This window comes from Leptosomus discolor, chromosome 8, assembly GCF_034619465.1.
Source record: "Leptosomus discolor isolate bLepDis1 chromosome 8, bLepDis1.hap2, whole genome shotgun sequence".
NCBI classification, from domain to species: Eukaryota; Metazoa; Chordata; class Aves; order Leptosomiformes; family Leptosomidae; genus Leptosomus; species Leptosomus discolor.
In genome coordinates, this window is record NC_141398.1 from 40413228 (window position 1) to 40440392 (window position 27165).

The 27165-nt window shown below is 60.3% G+C and overlaps 2 protein-coding genes across 3 annotated transcripts in view; both read left to right on the top strand.

Annotated features, from left to right (window-relative positions):
* Window positions 1–13167, top strand: part of VAC14 (VAC14 component of PIKFYVE complex) — a 64291-nt gene extending 51124 nt beyond the window's left edge. The window contains exons 15-19 of the mRNA XM_086469559.1: window positions 7095–7269; window positions 7971–8089; window positions 8976–9055; window positions 10642–10792; window positions 12373–13167. Of these exons, the coding sequence (XP_086325685.1) occupies window positions 7095–7269; window positions 7971–8089; window positions 8976–9055; window positions 10642–10792; window positions 12373–12535 (688 nt within the window). The 3' untranslated portion in view covers window positions 12536–13167. The remainder of the gene's footprint in view (window positions 1–7094; window positions 7270–7970; window positions 8090–8975; window positions 9056–10641; window positions 10793–12372) is intronic.
* Window positions 13168–15297: 2130 nt separating this feature from the next.
* Window positions 15298–26985, top strand: MTSS2 (MTSS I-BAR domain containing 2). Of its 2 annotated transcripts, XM_086469003.1 has the most exons (15): window positions 15298–15366; window positions 19038–19099; window positions 19232–19305; window positions 21227–21311; window positions 21473–21564; window positions 21653–21727; window positions 21968–21976; window positions 22448–22605; window positions 22686–22793; window positions 22872–22969; window positions 23490–23700; window positions 24453–24527; window positions 24829–25005; window positions 25103–25268; window positions 26213–26985. In XM_086469003.1, the coding sequence occupies exons 1-15, from the start codon at window positions 15298–15300 to the stop codon at window positions 26983–26985; spliced, it is 2232 nt and encodes a 743-aa protein (XP_086325129.1). The 2 variants fall into 2 exon arrangements, with proteins under 2 accessions (XP_086325129.1, XP_086325128.1); XM_086469002.1 differs by lacking the exon at window positions 21968–21976.
* Window positions 26986–27165: the final 180 nt, after the last annotated feature.

Consider the following 27165-nt stretch of genomic DNA (forward strand, 5'->3'; position numbering starts at 1 on the left):
GCGTGAAGCCCCAGAGCCTATGGCAAGGCTTGCATTTGCTGTCCATTTTGCCATCAAGTCACCAGCAGGTTTAAAAGTCAGAGAAGAAATGCCTCAGGGAGTTATTTTTTGCTTTCCTGGAGGGTTCGGAGGGGAAGAGCTGCCTGTTTTCCAGGTGTGCCTCCTGTAGATGCTCAGATGTTCCTACAGCATCTTGTAAGCCTTACAGGTCCTCAGTGACTGCACGTTGGCAGGCAGGGTATCTTTATCCATGGGTCACTGTAAGGTTTTCTCAAGGAAACTCCTGGGACACACTAACTTGGGCAGCTGGAGGCTGGTGCTGGATCTGTGTCTAGCAGGCTACACCTTGGAGGAGCTGTCACCTTCATCTATGTTATTTGTAAGAGCTGGGAAATGCCTTGGGCTGAGTGGACCAGTAAGCTTCCAAATTTAGTTATCTTTAGCTTCTCGCCCATCTCAAAGGATATTAGCAGTTGATCATCTGTGCTGAAGATGATCAGAGGAAGAAACTGAAGAAGTTTGAAGAAACTTCTGAAGAAACTCTTCCTTTTCCTTGATACTGTCCTGTTTCCCCCTTCGGTTTGGTATGGAGCTGCAGGTATTTGGCTGATCATGTAAGTGCCAGGAGGTGTTGGATCTCTGCTTTATCAACTGAAGGTGACCTCTTTGAAGGAAGCTGTTTTCCCTGTTCAGGGTGGGAACAAGGCTGGGTTTGTCCCGAGTCAAGGTGGACATGCCCAGGAGGTGACTTGCAGCTTGGGTAGGTGGGTGGGCAGTGGGGAAGCCATCCTGCCAGCCAGGACAGGGACCTCCCGGCAGTCTGGTGTCCAAGGGGAGCATCACGAGAAGCAGAAGCTGAGGGCTGAGGCTCTGCAAGACCAAGATACTGTTTCACCAGCTGAAGCTGGTCTGAAATACTAACATATTTGTGCTGCAGGAAAGGAGGCACCATGCTTCTTTCGAGGATCACCCTCTGGGAATCCCTGGGGAGCGCCTTACAGCTGAGATGGCCTCAGCTCAGCACCGAGCTGGCACCAGAGCTCCTTCAGCAGTTGTCACACTGACAGCTTCTGCCAAGCAGACGCTCCGTGGGAGGGTTTTCATGTTTGCAGTGAAACACTCTGCACCTTTCCCTTTTCAAGCAAAGGCATCGCAGGGCTTGTCTCTGGCTTCCCAAGATCCACATGTCTCCTCCCCAGATCTGCACATTTCTGGTCCACAGCTTTCACCAAGTTTCCCGGGGGAATCTGGTAACCGTCACAAGAAACCAGGGCTGGCAAGGTTGAAAGGAAAGTTCAGGCTTTGTCACACATTAAACTAGACTTCCCTGAAATGGCCTCACCCTTCCCGCTGATGAGCTCCCTTTGATCCCACATTCCCATTCCTGGCTGACCTGATGTCTCAAAGAGCAAGACCTGAACATGAGGACATCAGGAAGAATCCCAAAACCTTGAAGAAGGAGGCACGAGTCCCGCTTTTGCTCACATTTTCTTCCTGGCTCAAGCAAGGTCTTTGCATACCTGGGGCGAGCTGTGACGACTCCCTACTCCAGAGCTGCCCTTCTCAAGGACTTGTCCATGCTCTCCAGGGCTTTCCTTGGCCAGATTGTACTTTACAGCTTCCCATGTCCTGCAGATGCTAATGCTCCACCATGTACCTCACTCCATCTCAGTGCCTGCAAGCCCATGCCCAGGATCTCTGTCTCTTGACAAGGACCTGAGCTCGTTAGAGAAACGTGATGAGAACAGGTGGCTGGGAGAGAGTAAATGGAGCAGGAAGAGGGTCCCTCTCCTCCTCCCTGCAGCAGGAGCCTCACTGCTCCTAAACTTCGCAATCCCTTACATGAAACGCTATGAATTTTGAAAGCAGGAGCTGCCAGGGTTGCCATGGTTTCCCTCGCCGGAGGAGCAGCTCCAGAGGCCAGATTCAGTAAAGGAGGGGAGAAAAATGGAAGACCAGGATTTTCTTTGCCGCCACAGTGGGGAAAGAGGGGAACGACATCCTTCTGCCTTCCCTGCTCTCTTCTCCCTCTCCCCGTCCGAATTTTATCTGTTCTTCCTCTGCAAATTCCTAATGGATCCCAGCTGCTGTGCTGGTCTGGGGATGCTGCTTTTCTAGGCAGGAGGATTTCAGGGGGATGGGGATGGGCATTGTCGGGGCTGTAGGTCCCCCAGGCAGGTGGGTCAAGCCAGGGCATCTTGCAGGGAGCCCGGAGTGGGGAGGAAGGGTGGTGGAAAGCCTTGGGGAGGGGAGAGGAAGGGAGCAGAGGAAGAGGAGGGTGGGGAGGAAGGACGGAGGGCCTGTGCCCTCCTCACAGCTGTGAAAGTGGCAGTGGTTTGTCCCCATGAGCCAAAAAGTGGGGCAGAGCCCCTTGGAGCATTGCTCCCCCCAGCCTCAACCGGCTCCTTCCCCAGCTCTGTCTGTGTCCCAGTTGCTGGAAGTGGAACGAGACACGATCCTCTCCCTGCTGGGGCCCCGTGTCTGCCCAGAGCTAATAAAGCAAATCACTGGTGCTTAATGAAGAAGCACCTGCTTAATTGAACACAGCGGGATGGTGCTCAGCATGGCTGGGTGACGGGAGGGGGCCAGCAGCGCTCCATCCCCCCAAGGCTCACTGCAGGTCCCAACAGAGGGGACAATGTCTCCATCCACGGTGGAGCTGGATTTCATCTTTTTTTTTTTTTTTAATTATTATGGAAACCCAGACTTTCAGCCCCTTTGAGCAAGCATCAAGGCTGCCCCAACCCTCTGCCACCTCGTTCCTGCATGGTGGCTCGGGGCAGGGGACAGGGCTGAAGCGGTTAAAGGGGTGAGCGGGTGGGAGGGGAGCTCCCAGCGATGATGTTTGGATGATGTTTAGATTAGCTGGGTTTCCAGGCATCGAGCTGTCAAAGCAAGAGGGCTGGGAGGGATGCTGGGGCTTGCCCTTAATTGGAGATGTGGCTCTGAAGCTGCCCCATCGCTCTGACATCCCCTGGGCTCTGGCTCGCCGCCCCGCAGCAGCTCTCTGCTTTCTTCTTTTGGCTTGTCCCCCTGTGCAGCCACCCCATCCCACCCCGCCAGTCATTGGTGTGATGGGAATTTGTTGTGATTGACATTGCTGCACTGGCGACTCGGTGGCTGCTGGATTGGGGGCAGGGGGGGCTGTGATGCTTAATGGGGTGCAGCTGGGGCACAGCTCAGGGATGCAGGGAGACCCCAGGGTGGCACAGAGATGCAAAGCTTGTGGTGACCTCCACAGCTCTTCCCTTGGCCAGCATCATCTTGCTGAGGGGTCCTGTGAGGAGGACAGGGTCCTGTCCCCACAGCAGGGGCTGGAGGTGACCCGCAGGGTCCCGTGGGAGCCTCACTGCGGCTCGTCCCCAACCGAGGCAATGGGCAGGGGGTGTCCCCCATCGCCTTGCTGCAGGCAGGCGCTGCCTTCTATCTGCCCACAACCACGTTCCCTGGCTCCGTTGGAAAGGCTTGAATAACGCTTTTAATTTAAGGAGTTAAATTTTAATGGCCTAAATACCACACTTCATTATCACCGCCATGTGCCTGCACTGATGGTTGCCTAACATCTCGGCGATGCGGAGCAGTGTGGTGATGCTCTGTGGCTGCTGCCTCCCTGGGGACGCTTCTTCTTCCCCTCCTCTCCCACACCAGGATGTCCTCGGGGACTCGCCAGGTCCCCACGGGCAAGGGGATGGGCATGTCATCCACAGGGATGCAGGGAGAGCCCCAGGGAGAGGCATCTCCCTGGGATGATGCTTCGGGGGGGATTAGCCTGCTCCTTCCATCGGCATGTCAAAGCACAGGCACGTGGATGGATGGGGGAGCTGCAGCCAGCCCTGTTAATAACTGTGGTTTTATGTCCTACAGCTGGGGTGTATATATTCATATTTATGGGGGTGTATATATTTGGGGGATATATATATTTAAGGGGTGTGTGTATATATATATACACACACACACATATTTATGGGATGTATATATGTGGGGGATATATATTTATGGGGTGTGTGTGTCTGGGGTGTACATATAAGGGGTATGGCTCCCACTCCCTGTCCCCTCTGCCCCGTCCCCTTCTGCAGCCACCCCTCCGGCATCCCGGCTGCTGCCTGTTTAGTTTGAAGCCACCTGTCCCCTGTGCAGCCCCATCCGCTGCCTCCTCCCAGCCAGCCTCGCGTTCCCCTCATGCCATCAAAGCCTCCCAGGGGATCGACTCTGAGGGACGCCTCCCGTCCCACTGGCAGCCGCCTGGTGCTGGCAGTTGGGCTCAGCTGCTGGCTGCTGTCACAGAGGCTGGCAGCTGTGCAGCTGGCCAATTGTCCCCTCCTTTCGGGAGCACTTTTGGGCTTCGGAGTGGGAGTTTGGGGTCTCCGGATCCATCAGGGCAAACTGTTGAGCACTAGCAAACTCATTCTGCTAGTGGTTCCCAGAGAGCCCCTACGTGGGGGCAGCTAGAGGGGTGGGCACCCTGATGGGGCAGCATCCCCGGGGGGTGACGCAACTTCAGAGCTGGGGGACAGACTCTGCGCAGCTGCTCCTTTAATACCCAGAGGGTTTCCAGTTTCCCAGTGCCACCGAAAGGAGGGGGAACAAACCCAACCCTTCCCCGCTAATCAAAACCAGGCCTGAAATTAGAAAGCGGCTCGCGTTCAGCCCCCCGCTCACTGGGAGCACGGCGTTAGCCAGCCAAATGTCAGAGCTCCTATTTATGGAAAGCAAGAGCCCTCCTTTTCCATGGAGGAGCAGCGGAGGGGGGGACCCGACCGGCATCCTTGCTGTGGGCGGATGAGGGCAGCTTCGGAGGTTGTTGAATTGCCCTCGACGCTCGCCAGCACCATTTTTGGTTTGGATGAGCTTTTTTGAGCTCTTTTCTGCCTGGAAGGTGTAAAACACCAGCTCCCCGCCAGCCGCGAGCGGAAGAGCCTGTCCCCAGCTGTACCAGCACACAGGGCACTTTGCAGTCAGGAGTAAAACTATCCCAGTGTTTGTCCATGGAGGACCCGTCCTCTCTTTGGGCACAGTAAATCATCCCACTTCACAGTCCAAGTGCCCAGCAGAGCTGCTGGAGGAAGCTGAGCAAGGATGGGGCATCCAGTTATCCCCTTTTACTGGAGAAGGGTAGCATGGAGCCAGCTCACTCCTGGGCTGGGCTGGGATTGGACCTGCCCAGGCTGGGCTTGCTTTGCTGCAGCTGGTGATGACCGGATCCTGCCTGCAATGCTGAGCTATTGATTTGCTTTTGGCTCCATCAGGCTGGACTAAAAGCCTCTGCCTTCCCCTTCCCTCCCTCGATGCTTCGCTTTCCCATGGTTCTCCCTCCTCCAGCCAGCCCGCGTCCAAGCGACGAGAAATCGGGGAAGCGTTTTCATCCCCATGAATGCAGCCAGTTACGTAAGAATAATTGGGATAAATGAGCTTATTTATCACGGCCTGTTCCATTTTAACAGGGTCCAGGGCGATTGCCGGGTTGGGTTACGTAAAAGCCCGTACAGAGCATCTCATTGTCTGGCGGCGGCCACGCGGGATGCAGGAGTTGTTGATGGAGAGGAGCCAGCGCTGGGCAAAGAGGGGACGGGTTGCTTGGTAGAATTGGGAAGGAGATGAGGGTTTTCTGCCTCCATGTGTTGGGAGGGAAATTCCATTTCTTCATTCCCAGTCCAATTCCTGAAGCCTTAGGGTATGGTCTTTGGTGTCTTCCTATAGCCATATAGTCTTCCACCAGTCCTTCCCCATGGAGACAGGTGCTGGACACTCACCTCCTTCCTCTTCCTCACCCCAGGAAGTGAAACATGACCTCGGGGAGGGAGTTCAGGTGTGCCTCCTACCTCCCAGCCAAACCGAGCAACTAGCAAATGCCTCCCACCCAGCCGCCAAAGTGGGTGCTCCTTGTTTTGCTTCTAAACCCTTCTGAGATACCTCCGAGGGGGGATTTGGTTTCCAGCTGAGATTGTCTGGTGGGGAACGGTGCTTGGTAGGAGTTTGGGGAAAGCAGAGGAGCTCTAGGGGATGCCAGCGTCTCCCCTGGTGATGAGGTTCCCTGTTAGCTTGTGGGGGAGATGTGGGGACCCAGGGAGCATCCCAGTTTCAGGAGATGCGGGGGAGCTGGGTGGGCTCCCCCAGGTCTCCCTGATGTGAGCACTGGCGAGCTGAGCCAGCACTGGGCAGCGTTTCAGGTGTCCTCAGACAAACCGCCCAAGAAGGCAGGAGCTTGGAGAAAAACAGGAAATCCCCAAATCCAAACAAACACCGAAGGAAAAAAAAAAACAAACCCAACTGTTTTTTGGTTTCTGGTCTAAAATGTTGAAAACCTTGAGAATGCCCCAAGGTTTGTTAAGCAGAACATTCCTGACGTGACCCGTCGGGCCCAGCCAGGCAGATCAGCATGGGCCGCGGCGCCAGCTACACTGTGTTTTGGGGAGAGTGCTGCCAGTGGGGTGTCCAACGGAGCAGAGGCATCCAGCTTCACCACCTGGAGCTCCAGAGCCCTTTGGCACTGATTCTAATGGGAGCCAGAGCATTAAGGAGTTCAAAGAGCAACAGGGCAGGTTACTGGAAGAAAGGGGGGTTATAGAGGGAAAGTCAGCCTCTGGCTCAGGAGTTCCCGGATTGCACAGCACTGGGAGGGATTGATTTGTCCTGGTGGCCATGCTTACTCCCTACCAGTTCCCTGGTGTCGGAGGGCTACTGGTCTGACTGGGCCATCACATGCCCTCTGTAACTGTGCTGCTGCACGCTCCCTGCAGTTGTCAGGGTGGAAAGTGATGCTGAAATCTCCTGAGGGAGGTCACCAGGAGGCTTGAGGCGGGATCAAGCCGCAGTGGTGGGTGTCGGCGAGGTCCCTTAGCAGCAGGCAAGGAGCACAGCTATTGTTTTGGCCTTGCCCTGGTGCGAATAGCCACACCCTACAAATACAGTGCCTGGTATTGCCCCACAACATCTCCCTTCTGGTGCCATGGTACTCGCCCAGCCTCCGGTGCAGTCATGTCTCTCATCCCTGGTCCTCTCCGGAGGAAGGGAGTGATGCACAGGCTCAGGTCGGGGTCTTGACTGCGCTCATTAACCATCCTTCTGCCCTGGTTTCTCTCCTCTGTGATACACAGGCAGCTTTGTCTACTCCTGAACGCAGAAAACATCTTCCACTCCATGGCAGACATACTGCTTCGGGAAGAGGACCTCAAGTTTGCCTCCACCATGGTCCACACGCTGAACACCATCCTGCTGACATCCTCCGAGCTCTTCCAGCTAAGGAACCAACTGAAGGACCTGAAGACCCCGGTATGGGCAGCGGGAGCAGGCTCAGCTGCAGGGCAGGGGGTCATAATGGGAGTGGCAGGAACCAGGGCAGCCACCTGCCGCTGTGTCTTGTTGCTCAGGTCCCAGGGCTGGAGCTGGGGCACCCAGGGCAGCCCCTTCATTCCTCCACTCTTCAGGAGTTGGAGGACATGCCCAACTCTTGCTTTTCTTCCTGCGGATGGGAACGGGCTCCCTGAGCCCTCGAGCAGCTGCTGCCTCCCTCCCTCCACCCTGACATGGGCCTGGGGACAGGTGACAGCAGGAGCAGAGCCCCCTGGTCCCTCAGCTGTCCCTGCCGGGAACGCACCCATGGAGTTTGCCGAGCAGCTGCCACCAGCACCAGAAGCATCCAAGCAAGGCAGGGAGAGGGAGGAAGACTCCTCATGCTGAAGGCCAGCGATGCAGTGGTGTCCCCTTGGGTGGGACAGCCACCATCCTCCAGCCCCTTGTCCTGTGGTGGAAGCAGCAGCCCTGAGGGCCACCTCAAAACCCGCCTGGTCGCCATCTCCCAAGGCTGGTGGGCTCACGTCAGAGCCAGGCTGACTTGGTGTGTCCACAGATGTCCCTTCATGTCTCGGTGGCACTTGCCAGCCCAGTGGGTTGCTGTCAGGGACCTGGGGCTCTCAGTGCCACATCGTTGCTCCCACTGGTGACCCGACCCTGATGGTTCCCTCTTTCCCCAGGAAAGCCGTAACCTCTTCTGCTGCCTGTACCGGTCCTGGTGTCACAACCCTGTGACAACCGTGTCCCTCTGCTTCCTTACCCAGAACTATAAGCATGCCTATGACCTCATCCAGAAATTGTATCCTTTGGGGGTTTTCTGCGAGGCCAGTGCCCAGGCTGGTCCCTGGTCCCTCTGTGGCCACCAAGGTCACCCTGTGGGCCAGCCTAGCCTCCTGCCTGCAGCCTATCATTACCAGGGCGGCGTCCCCGTGATGAGAGGGCAGGGCAGCCTGTGCTGGGCACCTGCCAGCTCCCTTCCCCTTGTGTCATCTTTATTTGTTGTGGTGTGAAAAGAGGAAAGCGTGTGCTGGCTAAGCCCTGACCTTCCCCTGCCCGGGAGGGGAGGCTCCTCAGCATCCTCTTCCTCCCAGGAAGATGAAAGCTTTGGCCTCCTGGCCTGATGAGGAGCAGGCAGTGCCCGGTGCAGTGTGGCTCCCAGTGAGCTCACCATCTGCCTGCAGCAGAATGATTATTTTCATGTGCTGGCAAACCCTGAGCCTCCTTGAGTAACTTTCCATACAACAAAGCTTAATAACGTGCTCGAGTTCCCTTCCTAGTGCATGCTGGTGTTTCTCCTGGGGGACAGGAGCACTCGGCATCACCTCCGTGTCATCCCCACAAGCCGGGGAGGGGAGGGGGGGTAAAAGCAAGCGTCCTCCCTTGCAATATCTTCCTGCCTGCTCTCTAGTTGGGCAAGCAGCTGGCTTTTTGGGCAGCCTGCCTTTTCCCCAGTCTCTGCCTGCTCATCCTGTTTCCTTCCATCATCCCTTGGCTGCCCTGTGAACATTTCAGACCTGCCTGCATGCAAGCCCTGTCCATTCCCTGCCTGCTCGCTTCCCACGGGAGCTGTGGATGCAGGGGGGGTTTGGCAGAGCCACAGTCCACGCCAGGCATCACCCAGGCATGCCATCTGCTGCTGCCGGGCCACCCTTTTCCAAGGAAACATCCTTAACCACCACGTCCAGCGGGGATCTGGAGGTCACCGTGGATTTCCTCACCGAGGTGGACAAGCTGGTGCAGCTCATTGAGTGCCCCATATTCACATGTAAGGAGGAAACCCTGCATGGGGAAGGGGCGGCGCGTGGGGGTCCCCCACCCCGGCCACATCTCCCTCCCTGCTCCTCCATCATGAGCGGCAGCCGCAGCACGAATAAATAGAGCAGAAGTTATGAGACTTCTTGCCAGGAGGTTTGCCCAGCACTGGAGCTGCCTGCCGGGGCCGGGCTTGCTGGCAGCACGGGGGTTGCTGCTTGCCTCCCAGATATAGGTTAAGGGAGCAAGAGGCGCTGGCACCAAACAAAGGGAAGGGGGTGGGGGGTGGGGGTGGGTCTGGAGCACACTGAGCATTTCCGGGGGGGTGCAGGTAGGATGTCAGAGCCATGTGTGCCACCCTTGGAGACACGAGGTGGTGTCATGGGTGCTGCTGAGGCGCCAGCCCTAAAAAAACAGAACTGCTTCTCTCTCCAGATCTGACCCCCTAGCCCTGGCAGTGTGGGTCCCCCTGTTGGGTAACACAGCCAGGGCCTGGCCAGGGGCTCGGGGGTGTGGTGGTGGGAGCCAGGATGTCAGGGGTGATGTGGCAGGGTGACCTGTGGCTGCAAGGGGATGTCTCATGATCACATTCGGCTGCCCCTAGGCTCCTCCCTGGAGGTGGGGCTAGGCATTGAGGATGTTGGGAAATGTCCTGGAAAGGACTTGGGTGGGACCTATATCACTCCAGGGCTGGAGAATAGTTGGGGGAAAGAGGGTTAGAGCAGCTGGGCAATGGAGTCGTGGGCTGACCCTTGTCCATGCTCCATCCCGTGGTACCCTGTGCCTCATCCTGAGGATGACTTTCCCACTGTGTGAGGCACCCATGTGTCTGTGGTGGTTTTCCACAGCCCCAGATTGTTCCTTGAGGGTTCCCCACCCCACTCACCTTAATGTCCAAGTCTCAGGTTAGGGGACAGAGGTATACCTGGGCATGACTCCCGTTGCTGGGAGACACCAGAGGTGCTAGTGGCAGTCAGGAGGTGAGATGCTGGGGCATGGACCTCTCACCCCATCCCCTGGGCTGCCCCAGGTGGGACCTCAGTTGTCCGTAGGGCTCCAGAAGACACTTCCACCCATGAGCACCGCAAGGGGTGGAGCAGGAGGGTGGTTTCCCTTCTGCTGAGCAATGGCAAGGCCCAACACATGTGACCATCAGGGCCAAGCAGAGAGGATCCCTTCTGCTCCAGAGGGTCCCTGTGAGGGTTTCACTCAGCGCTCCTGATGTGTGGTGCTCTTGGGGGATATTTCTGCTAATACTGCAGAAGCTGAGGAGCAATCTAGTGTTGCACGTGTCCTCAGGCAGACAGCATAGACAGCCTCGGGGATGAGCAGCAGCAGGGATGGGAGACTGGGGAGCTGCTGACCCCTTCCCTAGCTGGCAGCTGGGGGTTGCAGCGAGGAGAGGGACTTCTGACCTGTGTGGGACACGAAGATTGATGAGTTAATGCAAGGGGAGAGGCTGCAGGTGCCCCTCAGGTCAGCTGGCAGAGGCTTACAGCCTCCCCAGGACCACCAGACAGGTTGGAAGGAACCTTCTATTGGGGCTGAAGGCAAAATGCTTTTTACCTGCCTCCCCATCCTCTTCCTCTCCTCTTCCAGATCTCCGCCTGCAGCTGCTGGATGTGAAGAACAACCCCTACCTGATCAAAGCTCTCTATGGCCTGCTGATGCTGCTGCCCCAGAGCAGCGCCTTCCAGCTCCTCTCCCACCGCCTGCAGTGTGTCCCCAACCCTGAGCTTATGCAGACCACGTAAGTGCCATGGGGATGGATCCCCCCCCGGCATCGCCATCAGTGCCGGACCAGCGGCGAGCATCCCCACGATGCGCCATGCTCTGGCTTTTGCCCCTGGCTCCTTTGCAGCCACAGCTGCTCCTTGCCCCGTGGCTGGGAGCGTTGGCTCCGGGGGGGGGGAGGGGTTGGGGGGGGGGGGTGTCTATATTTGGTAACCCTGGGAGGGCTGTGCCTCATCCACAGGCATTTGGCATCCGGGATGGAAAATTTCACTTGTGGGGTCGCTATGGAAACGAGCAGAGCTGGGAAGGAGGTTTATGGAGAGAGACTCCAGCAGCTGGGGGGTGCTTCCAAAGTGTCCCCCCTTCACAGCCCAGACAGCCTTCATGGCACCCAAAAGGACCCCATCACCCGTGCATGCCTGGGGCTGGCTGCTCCATCCCCAGCCCTGGCCTTTGGGGAGCCATGAGCAGTGATGTGCATCACTGGGGGATCACCCTGGGGAGCGGCCGAAATCCTCATGCTCCCTGCCCAGGGGTGCTGCCCACCAGCTCCTTAGACATCAGCGGTGAGATTTACTCTCCAGCCCTGGGCTAATGAGGTGGGGGGGGTTGATGATAAAGCTGGGTCTGCCTTTGCAAAGCCCTGGGAACAAAAAGAGGAGCTCCCAAGACAGGCAGGTTTCTGAATTAGCCCCCCCACTGCCACCACTCCTTGGCTTTTGACTGCTCCCCTGGGCTGGCTTTTATCCCTCCTGGCCTCCAGCGCTGAGCTCCTACACACAACCCAACACTGATTTTAATGGGGGGGGGGTCCTGCATGTGCTTCTCCGCCCCCCCCTTTTTTCACCGCTAGCCCCGGCAGCAGGGGGTTTTCGAGCAACCGGAGCTGTCAGACGGCCTGAGCATCTGATTAACTCTGACCTACATTCCTTCAAACACCGAAGCCGGCTTTCATAACAGGCCAGACCCAGCTGCCCCCTCCCCTGAGGGACACCAGGGCCTCAAGAGCTGCCTGCCATCCTCCCATGGGTTCCTCTGTGTCCCCCCAATGGGCATCCCATGGCTGGTGTCCCCCCTCTGCTCCTTTGCTTGGGGACAACTCTTGTGGATGAGCACCCGCGGCTGGAGCTCCAGCCACGGGTGCTTATTCTCCAGGGCTGTCCCCACTGCCACCAGTCCTGCTCTGTGCCATAACACATGGATATTTTTCACTTGCTCATAAAACCAGGCAGGGAAACTGAGGCACATGGTGCTGGCATCCTTTCCAGCCTGTCTTGCTGCTTTTGGCCAGAATTGGTTGGGACAGGGGTAAGCACCCGTGTTGGAGGGGTTAAACCTCCACTGTGGGGCCCGGGTGCTGAGGCAGATGTCCCTTGTCCCCTCTCTCTTGTCCCAGGACCTCTTGGGCTCCATCTCATGCCTTTGAGGGAGAGAAATGGATCTTTGGGGGTGTTTCATGGGGCACCAGCTTCACTAGGATGTGCTGAGCTCAGCTTCTTCAGGACAAGCCCTTGGTGCTGCCTGTGATGGATGCCCCAGGGTACAGGCATCTGCTCCTGACCCTTCCTGCCTTCACTTTCTGCTCCCTCCCCGCAGGGACAGCACCAAACCGAGCACCAGCTTCAAGAGGACGACAGCCCCCAACATCGACTACATGGAGCTACTGCAACACTTCGAGAAGGTCCAAAACAAGCACCTGGAAGCACGACATCAACGAGCCGGGCGGGCAGAGCAGCTGGACCGGCGTGTGGTCCTCTGAGGATCCCCGTGGCAGCCACGGTTGTGCACAGTTGCTGGGGCAGGGACCAGGGGACATGGACCAGGGGATGGGGACACCAGTTCCTGGCCACCAGCGGATCTGGTGGGTTTAATGGCAGAGGGAGATGGGTGAGCACTTGGTACGGGGCTGGTTTTCCTCCCCGCTGTGCGTGTGGATGGTGGGGGACTCCCAGGCTGTGCCCAGCTTCTCCCATGGGCAATGCAGGGACGTGGGGAAGGGTTGCAGGAAGAGAGAGCCAGGGGAAAGCACCTCGTCTTCTCTTGCAGTAGGGTGAGGAAACTCCCCTTTGCTTTGCTAATGCCTTCCCCGTGACTGTCAGCTGAGCGCCCAGCCTCCTGCCAGCAAGACCGGAGGGGAAGGGAAGACGGGAGCAACCCCTGGCCTCCCGCCCTGGAAAACAAGCACAACAGGGCTGCCAGCCGCCTCTCACCACCCCGACTTCCACCCTCCGGCTCTGAGGCCATGCTGGAGACTGTGGTGGCACAGCCTTAACTCCCAGCCGGCACCAGGGGACGTGGGGGGCAATGGAGACCCCTATCGCCCCCAGCCCTGGACTCGATTCTTTGTTCCTACATTAAGCTCCCCACGATAAAATAAATGAGTGATGCAGAGCAGCCCGTTCCTGGTAGCTGGGCTCCCCGTCAAGGGTCCAGTCCCAAGGGGAGCCAAAAACCCAGCAAGGGCAGGGAATGGCATGGAGCATCCTCCTCGACCCCAAGCCCTGAGCTGGGCCAGCCCTGCCACGTTGGCTCACCAGCAAGCAGGGCTTCTCTGCCTGCTCCTCTTCCTAGCAGGAAAAAAAAAACACCGCCGAAATTCTTCCAGGCCACGGTCACGAAACCGCAACACAGTGACAGGCATTTTCCTGGCCCCAAGCAGCCGTTGGTGCTGCCTTTACCTCATCCATGGCACCAGCATCGCCAGTGCATGCCAGGCTGCTGCAGTCCAAGGGGTCACCATTGCATCCCTGGTGTGTTTCAGGCCCTCACCTGATCCTGGAAGAAGGGGGGTTGGAAGAATTTGTGGAGTTTTTATAGCTGCTGGCCTGTTTACAGCAGAGCTGGGCTCTGGCAGTGGGTTCTTCGAGCAGCCCCACACCAGCGCTGCTTTGGCCGGGATAAAGACATTCCTGTCATTCCCGGGAAAGGGCTTTCCAAACCCGGTCACGGTGGTTTAATTTTAACAGCCAGCCCTTCAGGATGGGCGAGCAGTGGCTTCCCAAGCCCACCAACAACTCAGGGTGCCAGGGCGGGGTCCCTGTTGCTTGTCCCCAACCACTGCGGGGTCATCGCCGGCATGGGCCAGCTGCTGCTGGCCCCAGGGCTCTGCCCATTGCTCCTGCCCGGCTCACCGGTACTGAGCGGCCTCTTTCCACACTGAGGGACTGAGTTTATGGGGAGAAATTCCAGCCGGCTGCCAGAGCGCCGAGCCATAATCATTTCCTTGTGGGGGGCTGTTGACCAGCACCAGCCAGAGCAGCATGGTGCTGCCAGAGCATCACCAGCAGGGAATCGGGGCTGCTTTTCTGGCAGGAGGGAAAATAGGCAGCTCAGGCTGAGCTCTTCACCCCAACTGAGCATCGTTTCACTGCTCAGTGCAGCGCGGTGCATTGGGGCTCAGCCTCATCCCCCAGATCCCAGGAGGCTGGGGATGGCTATGAGGAAGGGCCCATCTGCTGGCAGGCCGCACGTTTCCCATGGCTCTCCGGTGATTGAGTGCCCTAAGACATTTGAGAGTATAATTGCTCTGGAGGTTGTTAAACTTCAGCCTGCACCAAGGTAGTTGCCCGCAGCACACCCACAGGTGCGGGAGGCAGTGGGGGTCAAACGGCCCTTGGAGAGAGGGGAAACATAGCCCTGGTCTGGAGGCAGCATCCCCCATCCCCCCCACCCCCCCCCCCCCCCACCACCCCCCCCACCCCACCACCCCCCCCCCTCCCCCCGCACCTCTGGAACTGCCCCCGAGCATCATAGCGGTCCCGATGCTTACCCCAGCTCCAGCATCCCTGAAGCGCACACCGGGGCTCTCCCGCTCCCCACCCAAGAGCATCCCTTGGGGCTCCTCCGCTATCCTGTGAGCACACTCCGGGGCTGCCCCCCCCCCCCCCCCCCAAGCGGGGCTGCACTCCGCTCCCAGCATCCCCAAGCATCCCTCGGGGCTCCCGCCTCCCTGGGGCTCCCGGAACCGCTCCCCGACCTCCCCACCCCAAGCAGCTCCCAGAGCATCCCCGAGCACCAGCGGCCCCGCCAGACCGGCGCATCTCCCGGTTGCCCGCTGCTGTCCCTCCTTCGGGGCGCCCCCCTGAGCATCCCCCCCCCAGCTCCCTGCAGCCCCGCCATCCCCCCAGCTCCCTCCTCCCCCTCTCCGCGCCCCGTGGCGGGTGGCGCATGTGCCGCGCAGATCCCGCCCCGCTCCGCCCCCGCCGCCGCCGCCGCCGCCGCCCCGGGGTGCCGCTCTCCGCGCCCCGTTCCGCGCCCCGCTCGGCTTCGCTCTCCCCGCTCCGCGCTTCCTCCGCTCCGCGGCGGCCCAGGGGGGCGGCAGGTCCGCTCAGCCCCCAGGAAGGGGTGCGATGCACCGCGCCGCGCCCCGCCCGGCCCCCCCGCCGCTCCGCCGCTCCGCCGCCACCACCGCCGCCGCCGCCGACTCCCGGGCGCCGCCCGCCCCCCGCCGCCGCTGAGCCTGGCCCGCCGCCGCGGCCTCCCCCGGCGGCGCCGCCCGCCCCGGGCTGCCGCAGCGCCGCGATGGAGACGGCGGAGAAGGAGTGCGGAGCCCTCGGCGGCCTCTTCCAAGCCATCATCAACGACATGAAGGTAGGGACATATCCCCCCCCGCCCCGTTCCGCTGTCGTGACAGCGCTCCCCCGCGCACGCACACGCGGCCGCCCCCGGGCAGCCCCCGCTGCGGGCACGGACCGGTGAGCATCGGGCCCCGCGGCGGGTACCGGGGTTCTGCTGTCCAGCCTCGAGCTGGGTATCGCGGCCCCGTGGCGGGTATCGGAGCCCCACATCGACCCTGCGAAGGTTGTCAGGGCCCCCACATCGGGTGTTGGAGCTTGGCACTGGGGTGCCGGAGCCCCACATCAGCCCCATATTGGGCATCGGGGCCCCGTGCTGGGTGTCGGACCCCATACTGGGGATCACAGCCCTCTATCAGCCCTGTATCCATCACCGGGTGTCAGAGCTCCATGTCAGCCCCGTATCCATCATCAGATGTCAGAGCCCCATGTCAGGCATCAGGGCCCCACGTCGGAGTCTGGCACTGGGTGGCAGAGCCCCACATCAGCCCCATATTGGGCATCGGGGCCCTGTGTTGGGCATCAGACCCCGTGCTGGGGATCACAGCCCTGTATCAGCCCTGTATCCATCACCGGGTACTGGAGCCCCATGTCGGGTACCAGAGCCCCGTGTTGGGAATCACAGGCCAGGCATCACTGCCCCGCGTCGAGTACCACTGGCCCCACATTTGGCATCATCACCCGTTTTGGGCATTGCGTTGTCCCCACCGCCCTCTGCTCCCCAGCTTGGATTTCTGCCGGACCCGCTGGGGTTTGCACCAATGGAACAAAAAGATCCCCCTCGGCTCCTCGATCCCATTTCCCAACCCAGGGAAGGGAAATCACCTTCACCCTCCCTGGGAGCAGGATTGAGCCGTGTTTAAAAAAAAAAAAAAGAAAAAAAAAGAAAAAAAAAAGCCTTTTTTTTGTTTGTTTGTTTTCATTTCAAACAAAATAAATAAAAAATGCTGGGGAGCATTTTTGTCTGGGAGCTGAGCGGGGAGGACAGGACCAGCCGGGTTTCTTCATCTCGGGGCAGGGGACGGGGTGGGGGGAGTGAAATTCCCACTGCCAGCCCTGGCATTGGGGTTTAGCCCCCGTCGTTTTGGGGAGTCAAAAGCTTTCTTCCTCCTCCTCCTCTTCCTCTCTTCTTGCTGCAGCCCAGGCCAGACAATGCTGTCATTGCCAAAGCAGGGGAGGGGGGGATAAAAAAAAAAAAAATATAAAAGCCTCGCCGAGAAGGAGATTAACCCCTTGAGGGGCGGCAGTGGCTCTGCGGGGCTGGACTCTGGCTCAGCGCTGGGAGAAAAGCCCCGAGGGAGAAAATCCCGGCTCTCCCCAGGTGCCAGCCCCAGGGCGGTGGGGGCCAGGGCTGTCAGGGAAGTATGCGGAGGTGATCAGCCCCTCCCCAAGTGCCTTCACCCCAACTACCCTCTCCTGACAGCCCCTCCGAGCCCCATGCCCCCAGGGTGGAGGTGGGGTCAGGCCGTGCCTCAGTTTCCCCATTTGCCCTGCTGAGGCTGCGGAGGGGGTGAGCCAGCCCACAGCTGTCACCTCCCCGGCTGGTGCCAGCGTGGTCACACAGCAACGTCCCTAGCCCCATTGGGTTGTGGTTGGGCCGGGAGCCCCTCACCATGGCATCATGCGCCAGTGTGCCTAAGGAAACCAGGCTGGATTAATTTTCGTGCCATTTGTAGGTGAGAAAGATAAGAAAAAAAACAATGAAAAAGAAGAAAAAGCCCCACCACCCTAAGCCCATACCCTGCACAGGCGAATACCCTGCACAGCCCCCGCCCAGCGCTAGTGGCCCCTAAGGGCACATCGTTCCTGTCCCCATCTTCCAGCCGCATGGGTGTCCTGGCGCAGGCGCTGGGGGACAGGGAAAAATAATCCCCTGCCCAAAGGGATTCAATGGCAGCGACATGCTTAGGGCCCCGTGCCTGGGACCCCTGTGCTGGACACAGGGGTAAAGGGACCTTGTTTCAGTGGTGAGTGGATTCTCGGCACCCCTCGGCCTGCGGTGGGGAGGACTCAGGCAGCGAAGCCTGGTGGCAGACCCCAAGCCGGTGGCGTCCCTGAGCCGGCTTCATTCCTGTTGCCTCTCTTCCAGCGTGCTCAGCGTCCCTGGGTGACCTTGGCATGTCCTTGTCCCTGTTATCCTCGTCCCCATCCTCCTGCTTGGCATCGTGAGGGGCTGGGGGCATCACAACGTGCCCCCTCGTTTGGGGGGAGCCTCTGCTCGCCCTGTCCAGGGTGGCTGGGGGAAGGTGGCCCTGGGTCGGTGGCCCTGCCTTCCAGTGATGGCAGACCCTGGGACTCACGGCCCAGAGCCAGGGTGCTGACACAAGTGGCACGTGAAGTGGCATCCTCAAACCCATTCTTTGCTGACTCATGAGGAAACTGGGGCTTTCATGGTCCCCAAAAAACAATGCTGGGCTGGTCCTGTGCCCCCTCAGTGCAAACTCTGTCCCCAGACGTGCCACCAAGCTGGGGATGTGCAGTGACCCATGTCCTGCAAAGCAGGCTCTGGTGCCCATGTCCCAGCCTGGTGGCCACCCTAGAGGAGTTTGCAAGCCCCTGGCACTGCCATCAGATGGTGACACCAGGATGGCCTCTTCAGGGCAACAGCACCAGGACTGGCCTTGCCGGGATGGCAACACCAGCATGGCCTTGCTGGCGTGGTGGCACTAGGGCTGGCCTCGCTGAGATGGCTTTGCCAGGATGGTGGCACTGGGACCAGCCTCACTAGGATGGCACCATCAGGACTGGCCTCGCTGGGATGGCTTTGCCAGAATGGTGGCACTGGGACCAGCCTTGCTGGGATGGTGACACCAGGACTGGCCTCGCTGGCATGGTGGCACCAGGACAGACCATGCTGGGCTGGCACTGGGATGGCCTCACCAAGACAGCACCAGGATTAACCTCACCAGGACAACAGACTGGCCTCACTGGGATGGCCTCGCCATATGGTGACACCAGGATTAGCCTTACTGGGATGGCACCAGGACTGGCATTACTGGGACTGGCCTCACTGGGATGGCACCAGGATGGTCTTACTGGGACTGGCATCTCCAAGACACCGCTGGGACTGGTCTTGTCGGGACTGGCCTCACTGGGACATCGCTGTGATGGCCTCGTTGGGATGGTGTCATCAAGACAGCCCTGGGATGGCCTCATTTGGACAGAGGCACTAGGACAGCCCTGGGATGGCCTTGCCACAAGGGCACTGGGATTGGTCTTGCTGGGATGGCATCAGCATGGCCTGGCCATGATGGCACCGGGGTGGCCTCCCCAGCACCTGTGACCATGGTGGTGGTTTTGGCCATCTCTGCACCGGGGGAGTCCATGGGTGCTCTGCTCTGCTGCTGGCCAAGGTCTCAAAACTTGCCTGTGCACCAGCTCCTTTCTTCCCCTCAAATTTCCAAACCCATGAGAGGCCTTGACCCCTTTGAGGAAGAGCTCACCCAAAATCCTGAGGTCTCCATGGTCCACGAGGTTGCATGAACGGAGTGGAAAGGGAAAAGCCCAGGAGGGAGAAAGGGTTGTGCTCAGCCTTTACTAGCCAGCAGAGAAGTCACACCTAGCCAGGCACGGCCACCGAGCTGCTCCATCTCTCTGGAACGGTGAAGGGAGGATTTGCCCTATCTGGGGAGGGGGTGCAGGGGGGCGAGGGGCTCCAGCTCTCACTGTGCCCTTCCCTCCTTGCAGAGCTCCTACCCCATCTGGGAGGATTTCAACTCGAAGGCCACCAAGCTACACTCCCAGCTCAGGTGAGTGGCCAGGGTTGGGGTGAGGGGGGACGGGGATGGGGACGGACAGGGGACACCCCTCCCCTCCCCATGGGCACACTCCAGAGTGCCCAGCACTGACTGAGCTCCTTCCCCTTGCTCTCTCCGCCCCAGGACCACGGTGCTGGCCGCAGTTGCCTTCCTGGATGCCTTCCAGAAAGTGGCTGACATGGCCACCAACACCCGAGGTAGGGCCCTCCCCACCCAGGGGTGGGTGTCCCCAGGTTTGGCTGGGCAGGGGGACAGGTGGCGAGTGTCCCTTGTGGGGTATCCCCTGCCCACGCGGCTGGCGTGGGCTTCAAGCAGCAGCTCCACCATCCATGGAGTCATATCTCCACCCTGGGGTGGTGGAGCACCCCCTGGGAAGCAGGGTTGGAAAGTTGGGGTGCAGCTGAGGCTGGGAAGCAGGTGGGGTGGGCACCCATGTGGATGCTGCTCCTCACCACCCATGGGTGCTTAGCCAGCATCTTCTCGGGGGACTGGCTTGCTTGCAGGGAGATTTGGGGTGGTGCAGCCCCACACTGTGGTCCCCCATACCCATCTCTGCCCCCCCGGATGCACCTAGATCTAGGGCTGAGCCACCCTCCCAGTGCCCTTTGTCCCCTGCACCCACCTGGGAGGTGCCGGGGGGGATCCTGGCTGCTCTGGGGTAGGGGGATTAGTTGGAGGGAGATGCAGAAGCCCACACTCAACTGCTGCGAGGACAAACCCCAACCCACCGGGGAGGGGACATGAAGAGCTGAAGCTGCAGGTGGGGCTCCCCAATGCTGCTATGGGGTGGAGGGACCGGACCCCCAGACCCTCTCTGGGTACCCACTGGTGGGGTGGCGAGGAGCCACTTCCCACCGCTCGGCTTCTGCCAAGCAGATGGTCCCGGGCTGGTTTGCAGACTGGCGGCATCCAGACCATCTGGAACTGCGCGGGGAGGAGGAGGAGGCAGCAGCTTGAGCTGGGATCAGCTTTGCCTCCAAACCCACTGGCCCACTGCACCCGAGGGGATTAGGGCTCCCCCAGCTCCCCTCCAGCCCAGGCACTGAAAAGAAGGAAGGAGACACAGTGGAGGGGATGCTGGGGACAGCTGGTGACCAGAACCACGGGAGTCAGCATCACAGGCCACCCCTGGGCATCCCTGCTTTTTTTTTGAGGGGGGGGGGGGGGGGGGGGGGGAAGGCAGAGTGGTGGCGTGGGGAAACTCAGGCAGGGCACTGGGTGGGGGCTGGCTGGCAGCATCACACACAGCACGTGAGTGTGCAGGGAATCGGATTAGGAACAGCAGGAGCCGGGATAAGAGCATTAGGAGCTGGATTAGGAGAATACCCCGACACAGGAGGAGAAGGCCCTTGGCCCGTGGGCTTCCCCATTTGCACAGCACTGGGGGGCTGGGGGTTACCCAAAACTCCTGCAAAGGGTGGGAGGTGTCTCTGGAGGCTTTTTTGTGGGGAGGGAAAGGCAGAATATCACTCCCTAGCCTGCAGCCAAGTATTTTGAATTGTTGCTTTTCCTGGGATTTGCCAGCAGCACTGCCACCATGTGGCCATCCTTAGGCTTCAGAGTTAACAGCAGTTTCACCCAAAAGGAATGCTCCTACTTTCCATTGCTGGCCAATATCCCCCTCAGGGGAACTCTGACTCCCTTTTTGTACTCTGGGGATCATGCCTGGAGGCCAGGGGCACAGACAGCTGCCTGGCACGGAGCCGGAGAGGCAAGCTGCTCCTGGAGCTGTTTGCTCCCGGCCAGCCAAGTTTCTCAGTCTGTGCCTGGCTGGCCACGCAGTTCATCACCACTCCCTTCCCTGCCCCCGCCCCACCCCCCAGTACCAAATTTGAGACAAACAGGGAAAAACTGGGAGCAAGTTTTCATTTTGAAGCTGCAGGAAGGGATATTTAGTGCTTTATTTTTTTAGTTAGTGGATGTTGATTTATTTATTTAGTGGGTTTATCGAGGAGGAAAAAGTGAGTCACCCCCAACCCAAAGTGTCCCCAAAGCCCAGCGCATCCTAGCACTGGTCATCCCCACCGCGAGCCAGCCTGGTCCCACTATACGAACTGGGCTGGGACTGGTGTGGGGGTGTCCCCTGCCCCTCTTCAGCAGCGTTTCGCTCCCTGCCAGGTGCCACCAGGGACATCGGCTCCGCGCTGACCCGCATGTGCATGCGGCATCGCAGCATCGAGGCCAAGCTCCGTCAGTTCACCAAGTAAGTGGGCCCAGGGCATCGGTGACATGAGTTGGCCGGGCTCAGCCCTCCCTCTCCGAAGAAGGAGATGCTGGATGTCGGCTGGGTGTGGCGTGGGGGGCACTGCTCTCCCCAGGCTCCAGCGCTCTCCCATGCTCTCTGCCTTTCTCTCCCTGCTCCAGCGCCCTCATGGAAAGCCTGATAAACCCTTTGCAGGACAGGATTGAGGACTGGAAGAAAACTGCCAACCAGCTGGACAAGGACCACGCGAAAGGTACAGGCGGGACGGGACGGATCCGTGCTGGGGGGGCTGCGCTGGTCGGTGGGGGAGGTCCCCTCTGACAGCACTTCTGCATCCTCAGAATACAAGCGAGCCCGCCACGAAATCAAGAAAAAATCCTCCGACACCCTCAAGCTCCAGAAAAAGGCTCGCAAAGGTGAGGGGGGAGGGTTGTCTCCTGGGGCAGGGGTACCAGCCCCTCCGCAGCACCCCCCGGATGGGGCGCTGTCACCTGGGGGGGGTGGGCATCTGTGGGGTCCCACTGCCCGGGGGTGCCGGCATGGCCCTGGGAGGTGGGGGGTGGGGAGGTGGGGGCGCGCGCCCCGGCCCTCGGCCTCTTTTCACACGTTTTCTCTGTCTCCTTCTCTCTTCCCTCCCCTCCACATCCTTCCTGTAGAGCTGCTTGGTAAGTGAACCGCTGCCCCACCCCGCCCCCCCCCCCCCCCGGCCCCCTCTCTGCTTCTTCATCTGCTCCTCCGGGTCACCCCCGGGCCAGAACCACCTCAGTCCATCCGTCTGTCTGTCCATCCATCCCTGCACCCCCCCAGTCACCCAGCCCTGCTTTTAGCTTGGCTTAGCTTGCACCCCACATCCCAGGGCAATGCCAGCCTCGCTGCGGTGGCACCCTGGTCCCAAGTGCCAGGGATGGGGACGGGCTGGCAGAGGAGCCCCCCAGCCCAGTGTTGCCATGGGGTGAGGGTGCTCCAGACCCTCCTGGCATACAGGGGACCCCATGGCACCCATTGGGATGTGAGGATGGGGTGATATCTCCCAGCTGGAGCTGGGAGAGGGTGGCCTTGGCTTGGCCATGGGACCCCCAGCAGATTGGGGGGGGCATGTTGGGAGAGCCCAGCACTGATGGTACTCCATCTCGCAGGGAAGGGGGACCTGCAGCCCCAGCTGGACAATGCATTGCAGGACGTCAACGACATGTACCTGCTGCTGGAGGAGACGGAGAAGCAGGCAGTCCGCAAAGCCCTCATTGAGGAGCGGGGCCGCTTCTGCACGTTCATTACCTTCCTGCAGCCCGTGGTGGTAAGCACCAGGGGCTGGGAGGGGGGGGGGATGTTGCTGCCACCCAATGGGTGCTGATGCTCCCCCTTGTCTGGCCGCAGAACGGGGAGCTCACCATGCTGGGAGAGATCACCCACCTGCAGGGCATCATCGAGGACCTGGTGGTGCTCACCGCCGAGCCCCACAAGCTGCCCCCGGCTAGTGAGCAGGTCAGCAGCAGGGAGCTGGGGAGGGTGGGGGGGGGATGATACCATCTTTGGGAGGCTTAAACCCCATCCTTCCTGCAGGTGATCAAGGACCTGAAGGGCTCTGACTACAGCTGGTCCTACCAGACCCCCCCGTCCTCACCCAGCAGCTCCAGCTCCCGCAAGTCCAGCATGTGCAGGTATGGTGGGGTGGGCTCCACGCTGAACCACTGCAGGAAACCCAGCTCCCTTCGTTCACCCTGGGGGGGCTAATGATGCTTACAAGACCCTTGGGGATGCTCACGAGCTGCATGTCCACCTCTGTATGTCCATAGAGCCAGCTGGTCCCCAGTAATGTAGAAGAACTGGTCTTGGCACACTGGCATGGGTGCAGGGACGGGGCTGGTGGACCTGTGGGGCAGGACAGGTGCCTGGCATTTGCCACGTCCTCCAGGTTTTGGGGATGATGTGAGGGTTTGGGGGCAAACATGTCACCTTTGCCATGTGTTCCAGCATGTCCCCTGCTACTGGGTGACCCCAGAAGGGAAAGGGAAACCCTGGGGGAACTGTGTGCCTCAGTTTCCCCAGGTTGGGGTGTGGGGCAGGGTGCTGGGCTTGCTGCCCAGGGACCCCACCACCTCTGAACCTCCGTCTTAAACTTTCTTTTCCTTCCTTTGTCCTCCCCTCTGGCATGTCCCCGTACCCCCATAACCCCCCCAGCAGCGTTAGCAGTGCCAAGGGTGGCATGGCATGGCCCGGCGGGGCCCAGACCTGCTCACCCAGTTCCACCTATCGCTACCGCAGCCTGGCGCAGCCCCCCGCCGCCGCCACCCGCCTCTCCAGCGTCTCCTCGCACGACTCCGGCTTCATCTCCCAGGACGCCACTTACTCCAAACCACCTTCCCCCATGCCCTCAGACATCACCAGCCAGGTACAAAGGGGGGATCAGCACCACCAACCCCCAAGCCTCAGTTTCCCCTTCTGTAGAATGGGTGGGGGCTGCTGGGTGCAACACAAGGGTCCAGTGAGGAGGTGATGGGACCCCCCGCTAGACGTTTTTCCAGCTGCATTGGAGATAAATGTTGGGAACATTGGGGGATGCCAGCCCTACTCAGGGGCACCACAGGCCACACTGCAGAGAAACCCCATCTGTGACCCCCCCCAGAGATGAGGCACAGGTATCCCCTCCCCGTGCCAGGGAAGTAGGATATTTCCCAATTGCCCAGCCCCGTAATACCCAGTTTGTGCCAGTCCCCCACAGGAAGCGTGGAGCAAAGCTTTCCCTTCGCCCTGTGCTGAGGATGCTCCAGGACGCCCGGCACCCCCCGGGAGCTGCCGGTCCCACGCTATCCTGGCATTGCCAACCTCACACTGCTCCTGTGGGGATCCCAATGCCGTGGCTGCAGGGACCGTCCCTGTTTCCCAAAATGACTCTTGGCTCTGCGGGTCTCAGGGTGAGCAGGGGGAAGGGCTGGGGCTGAGCATCCTGGCTTCACCCAACCAGCACCTCCCCGGCTCTGCAGCCCCTGCTGCTGGGTCGGATCCTGCTCGCCTTCCCACGTCAGCTGCCTTGGGCTGGGGGCTTGGGTCAGCTGGGGTGGCTGCGGGTGCTGCTGTACCCCGGGGTCATGGCTGTGCTTGCTAACTGCCTCTTCTCTCCCCCTCTGGCTCACGGCATGGCAGAAGTCCTCCAGCTCGGCGTCCTCGGAGGCCTCCGAAACCTGCCAGTCGGTTAGCGAGTGCAGCTCCCCCACCTCGGTTAGTTCTTGCTTCGCCACTGGGGCACAGGCAGGTGGTGGAAAGGTGAAGCCTTCAGCAGCAGCACCCTCCTCCTCTCCTCCATTCCCCAGTGCTGTCCCCCATCCCACACGGGTTGCATTTCACTCGTGGGTCCCCACACACCTCGTAGGGTTCAGCCCACAGATCCCCCCATCCTGTCCCACCACAGGGCAGAGCATCCTGGGCAGCACCCATTGGCATGTGCCCTCTCCTGCCCTGCCCTGCTTTTGGCTCCTGGCCCCTATGTCCCCAGCGTCACCCCGTGCTTTGCCCATTGCAGGACTGGTCCAAGGCCAGCCCCTATGACCAGCCGGTGGTCCCCACCCTGCAGCGGCGCAAGGACCGCGTGGAGCACCTGCGGGAAGCCGAGATGGGCTCGCCCAGTGGAGGGTACCCAGGCGTCAGCAGCGAGGATGCTCCCAGGCCCCGGATGTCACCAGCTACGATTGCCGCCAAGGTACTGGCTCTAGCAGGGCAAGCACAGAGGTGGTGGGCTTTTGGGGGGCTCCCAAGAGAGGTACCATGGTGCTGATGGTGTCCCCTTGCCCCTGCAGCATGGGGAGGAGGTGTCCCCCGCCGCCAGTGACCTGGCTATGGTCTTGACCCGGGGGCTGAGCTTGGAGCACCAGAAGAGCAGCCGGGACTCGCTGCAGTATTCCAGTGGCTACAGCACGCAGACCACCACCCCCTCCTGCTCTGAGGACACTATCCCTTCCCAAGGTACCTGCCCCATGGCAGCAAGAGGCACCTGGGGCCACCTAAAACGACACCACCCCCACCCCACCCCCCCCACCCCCCCCGCCCCCAGGGAGGGGAAGGGGATGGCAGAGGCTTTGGTGGTCCTGGGGCACATCTGCATGGTCTGGGTGTTGGTAGCATCGGGCTGTGGTCATGTCGCATTGGTGGGGTGAAGGAATCCTTCACGATTGTGTGTGTTGGGGGTTCGGTGTGCAGCACAAGTGTCGTGCCGTGTTCTAACCACGAGGTGTCCTGATTAGCTGGGTGTTAAGTTGGGTCTTGATGGCTACAGTTGTGCCGGGCAGTGCAATAGCAGGTAGCACCACGTGGAGTGTCGTTGGCGATGGTTTGCGGTGATGTGTTTGTGCGCACCAATTGGGTAGGTTGGGTGCAGGCGGGGACGGCGGCAGATGGCAGGTGACAGCAATGGAGGTGGCGGTTGGAGATCAAGTAACCATGAGGACAGTCGTGTTTTGCTGTGATCATGTTGGCTGAGCCGATTGTGAGCACATGATGGTGGAATTTGGCTGTGATCACGTTGTGACGGGGGTGGTTGTGACGGTGATGGTTGAGGCCAGTTGTCATGGTCATGGCTGGGGCTGGCTGTGATCACGTTGCGATGGGGACAGTTGGGTTTGGTTGTGACTTCAATGTGACTGTGGTTGCCCTCTGATGGTGATGGCTGGGTTTGCCTTCCGATGGTGATGTGGTTGGGCTTGATGGTGAGCACGTTGTGCCAGCAATGGTTGGGGCCAGCTGGGATTGTGTTGCAGTGGTGGCGGTTGAGATTGGTTGTGGTTGCGCTGCAACAGCATTAGTTGGGGCTGGCTGTGATTGCATTGTGAAGGTGGTGGTTGGCCTTGGCAGTGCCAGCTGGGCCGCCCACTGCCCACCCAGATGCACTGACCATGCTGCCCCCTCCCCAGCCTCTGACTACGACTGCTACTCGGTGAATGGCGACGTGGAGTGCGATCCCCAGAGCGACTTTGACAAGTCCTCCACCATCCCGCGCAACAGCAACATCGCCCAGAACTACCGACGAATGATCCAGACCAAGCGTCCTGCCTCCACCGCCGGGCTGCCCACCGGCACCAGCCTACCAGCCGGCACCACCCCAGGGGTGGCCACCATCCGCCGCACACCCTCCACCAAACCCTCAGTCCGCCGTACCCTCTCCAACGCCGGCCCCATCCCCATCCGACCCCCCATTGTCCCTGTGAAGACCCCCACAGTGCCCGACTCCCCCGGCTACACCGGCCCCACACGGGTGGGCAGTGAAGAGTGCGTCTTCTACACCGACGATGCCTCACCAAACCCCCTGGATTTTGCCAAAGCTTCGCCCAAGAGGCTGAGCCTTCCCAACACCGCCTGGGGCGGCGGTGCCATGGAGATCTCCGTCTACCCTGGGGCCAGCCAGCACCTCTCTGCCGAGGAAGAGGAGGACCAACAGTTGGCCGCCAACCGGCACAGCTTGGTGGAGAAGATCGGCGAGCTGGTGGCCGGTGCCCATGCCCTGGGGGAAGGCCAGTTCCCCTTCCCCACCGCCCTCACAGGCTCCGGCCCTAGTGAGGAGACCCCCGCACCCCCCCCGGCAGCCTCCATGGACCCCCCAGCCGAAGACATGCTGGTGGCCATCCGGCGTGGGGTGCGCCTGCGCAGGACCGTCACCAATGACAGGTCGGCCCCGCGGATATCGTGATGATGCCCTGGCCAGCGGGGACGTGCCCACTGCGGCCAACGGACCCCCCAGGAGCACCCACTGCGCCTCCCTGGGAGCCCCCCACGCGCCGGCACCTGCTGCCCCCTGCTTTTTGCTCCTCTGTCTCCTCCTTCCCTCCCCTCCCAGCCCCTTCCTTTCCTTACTTCTTTCCTTCACTCG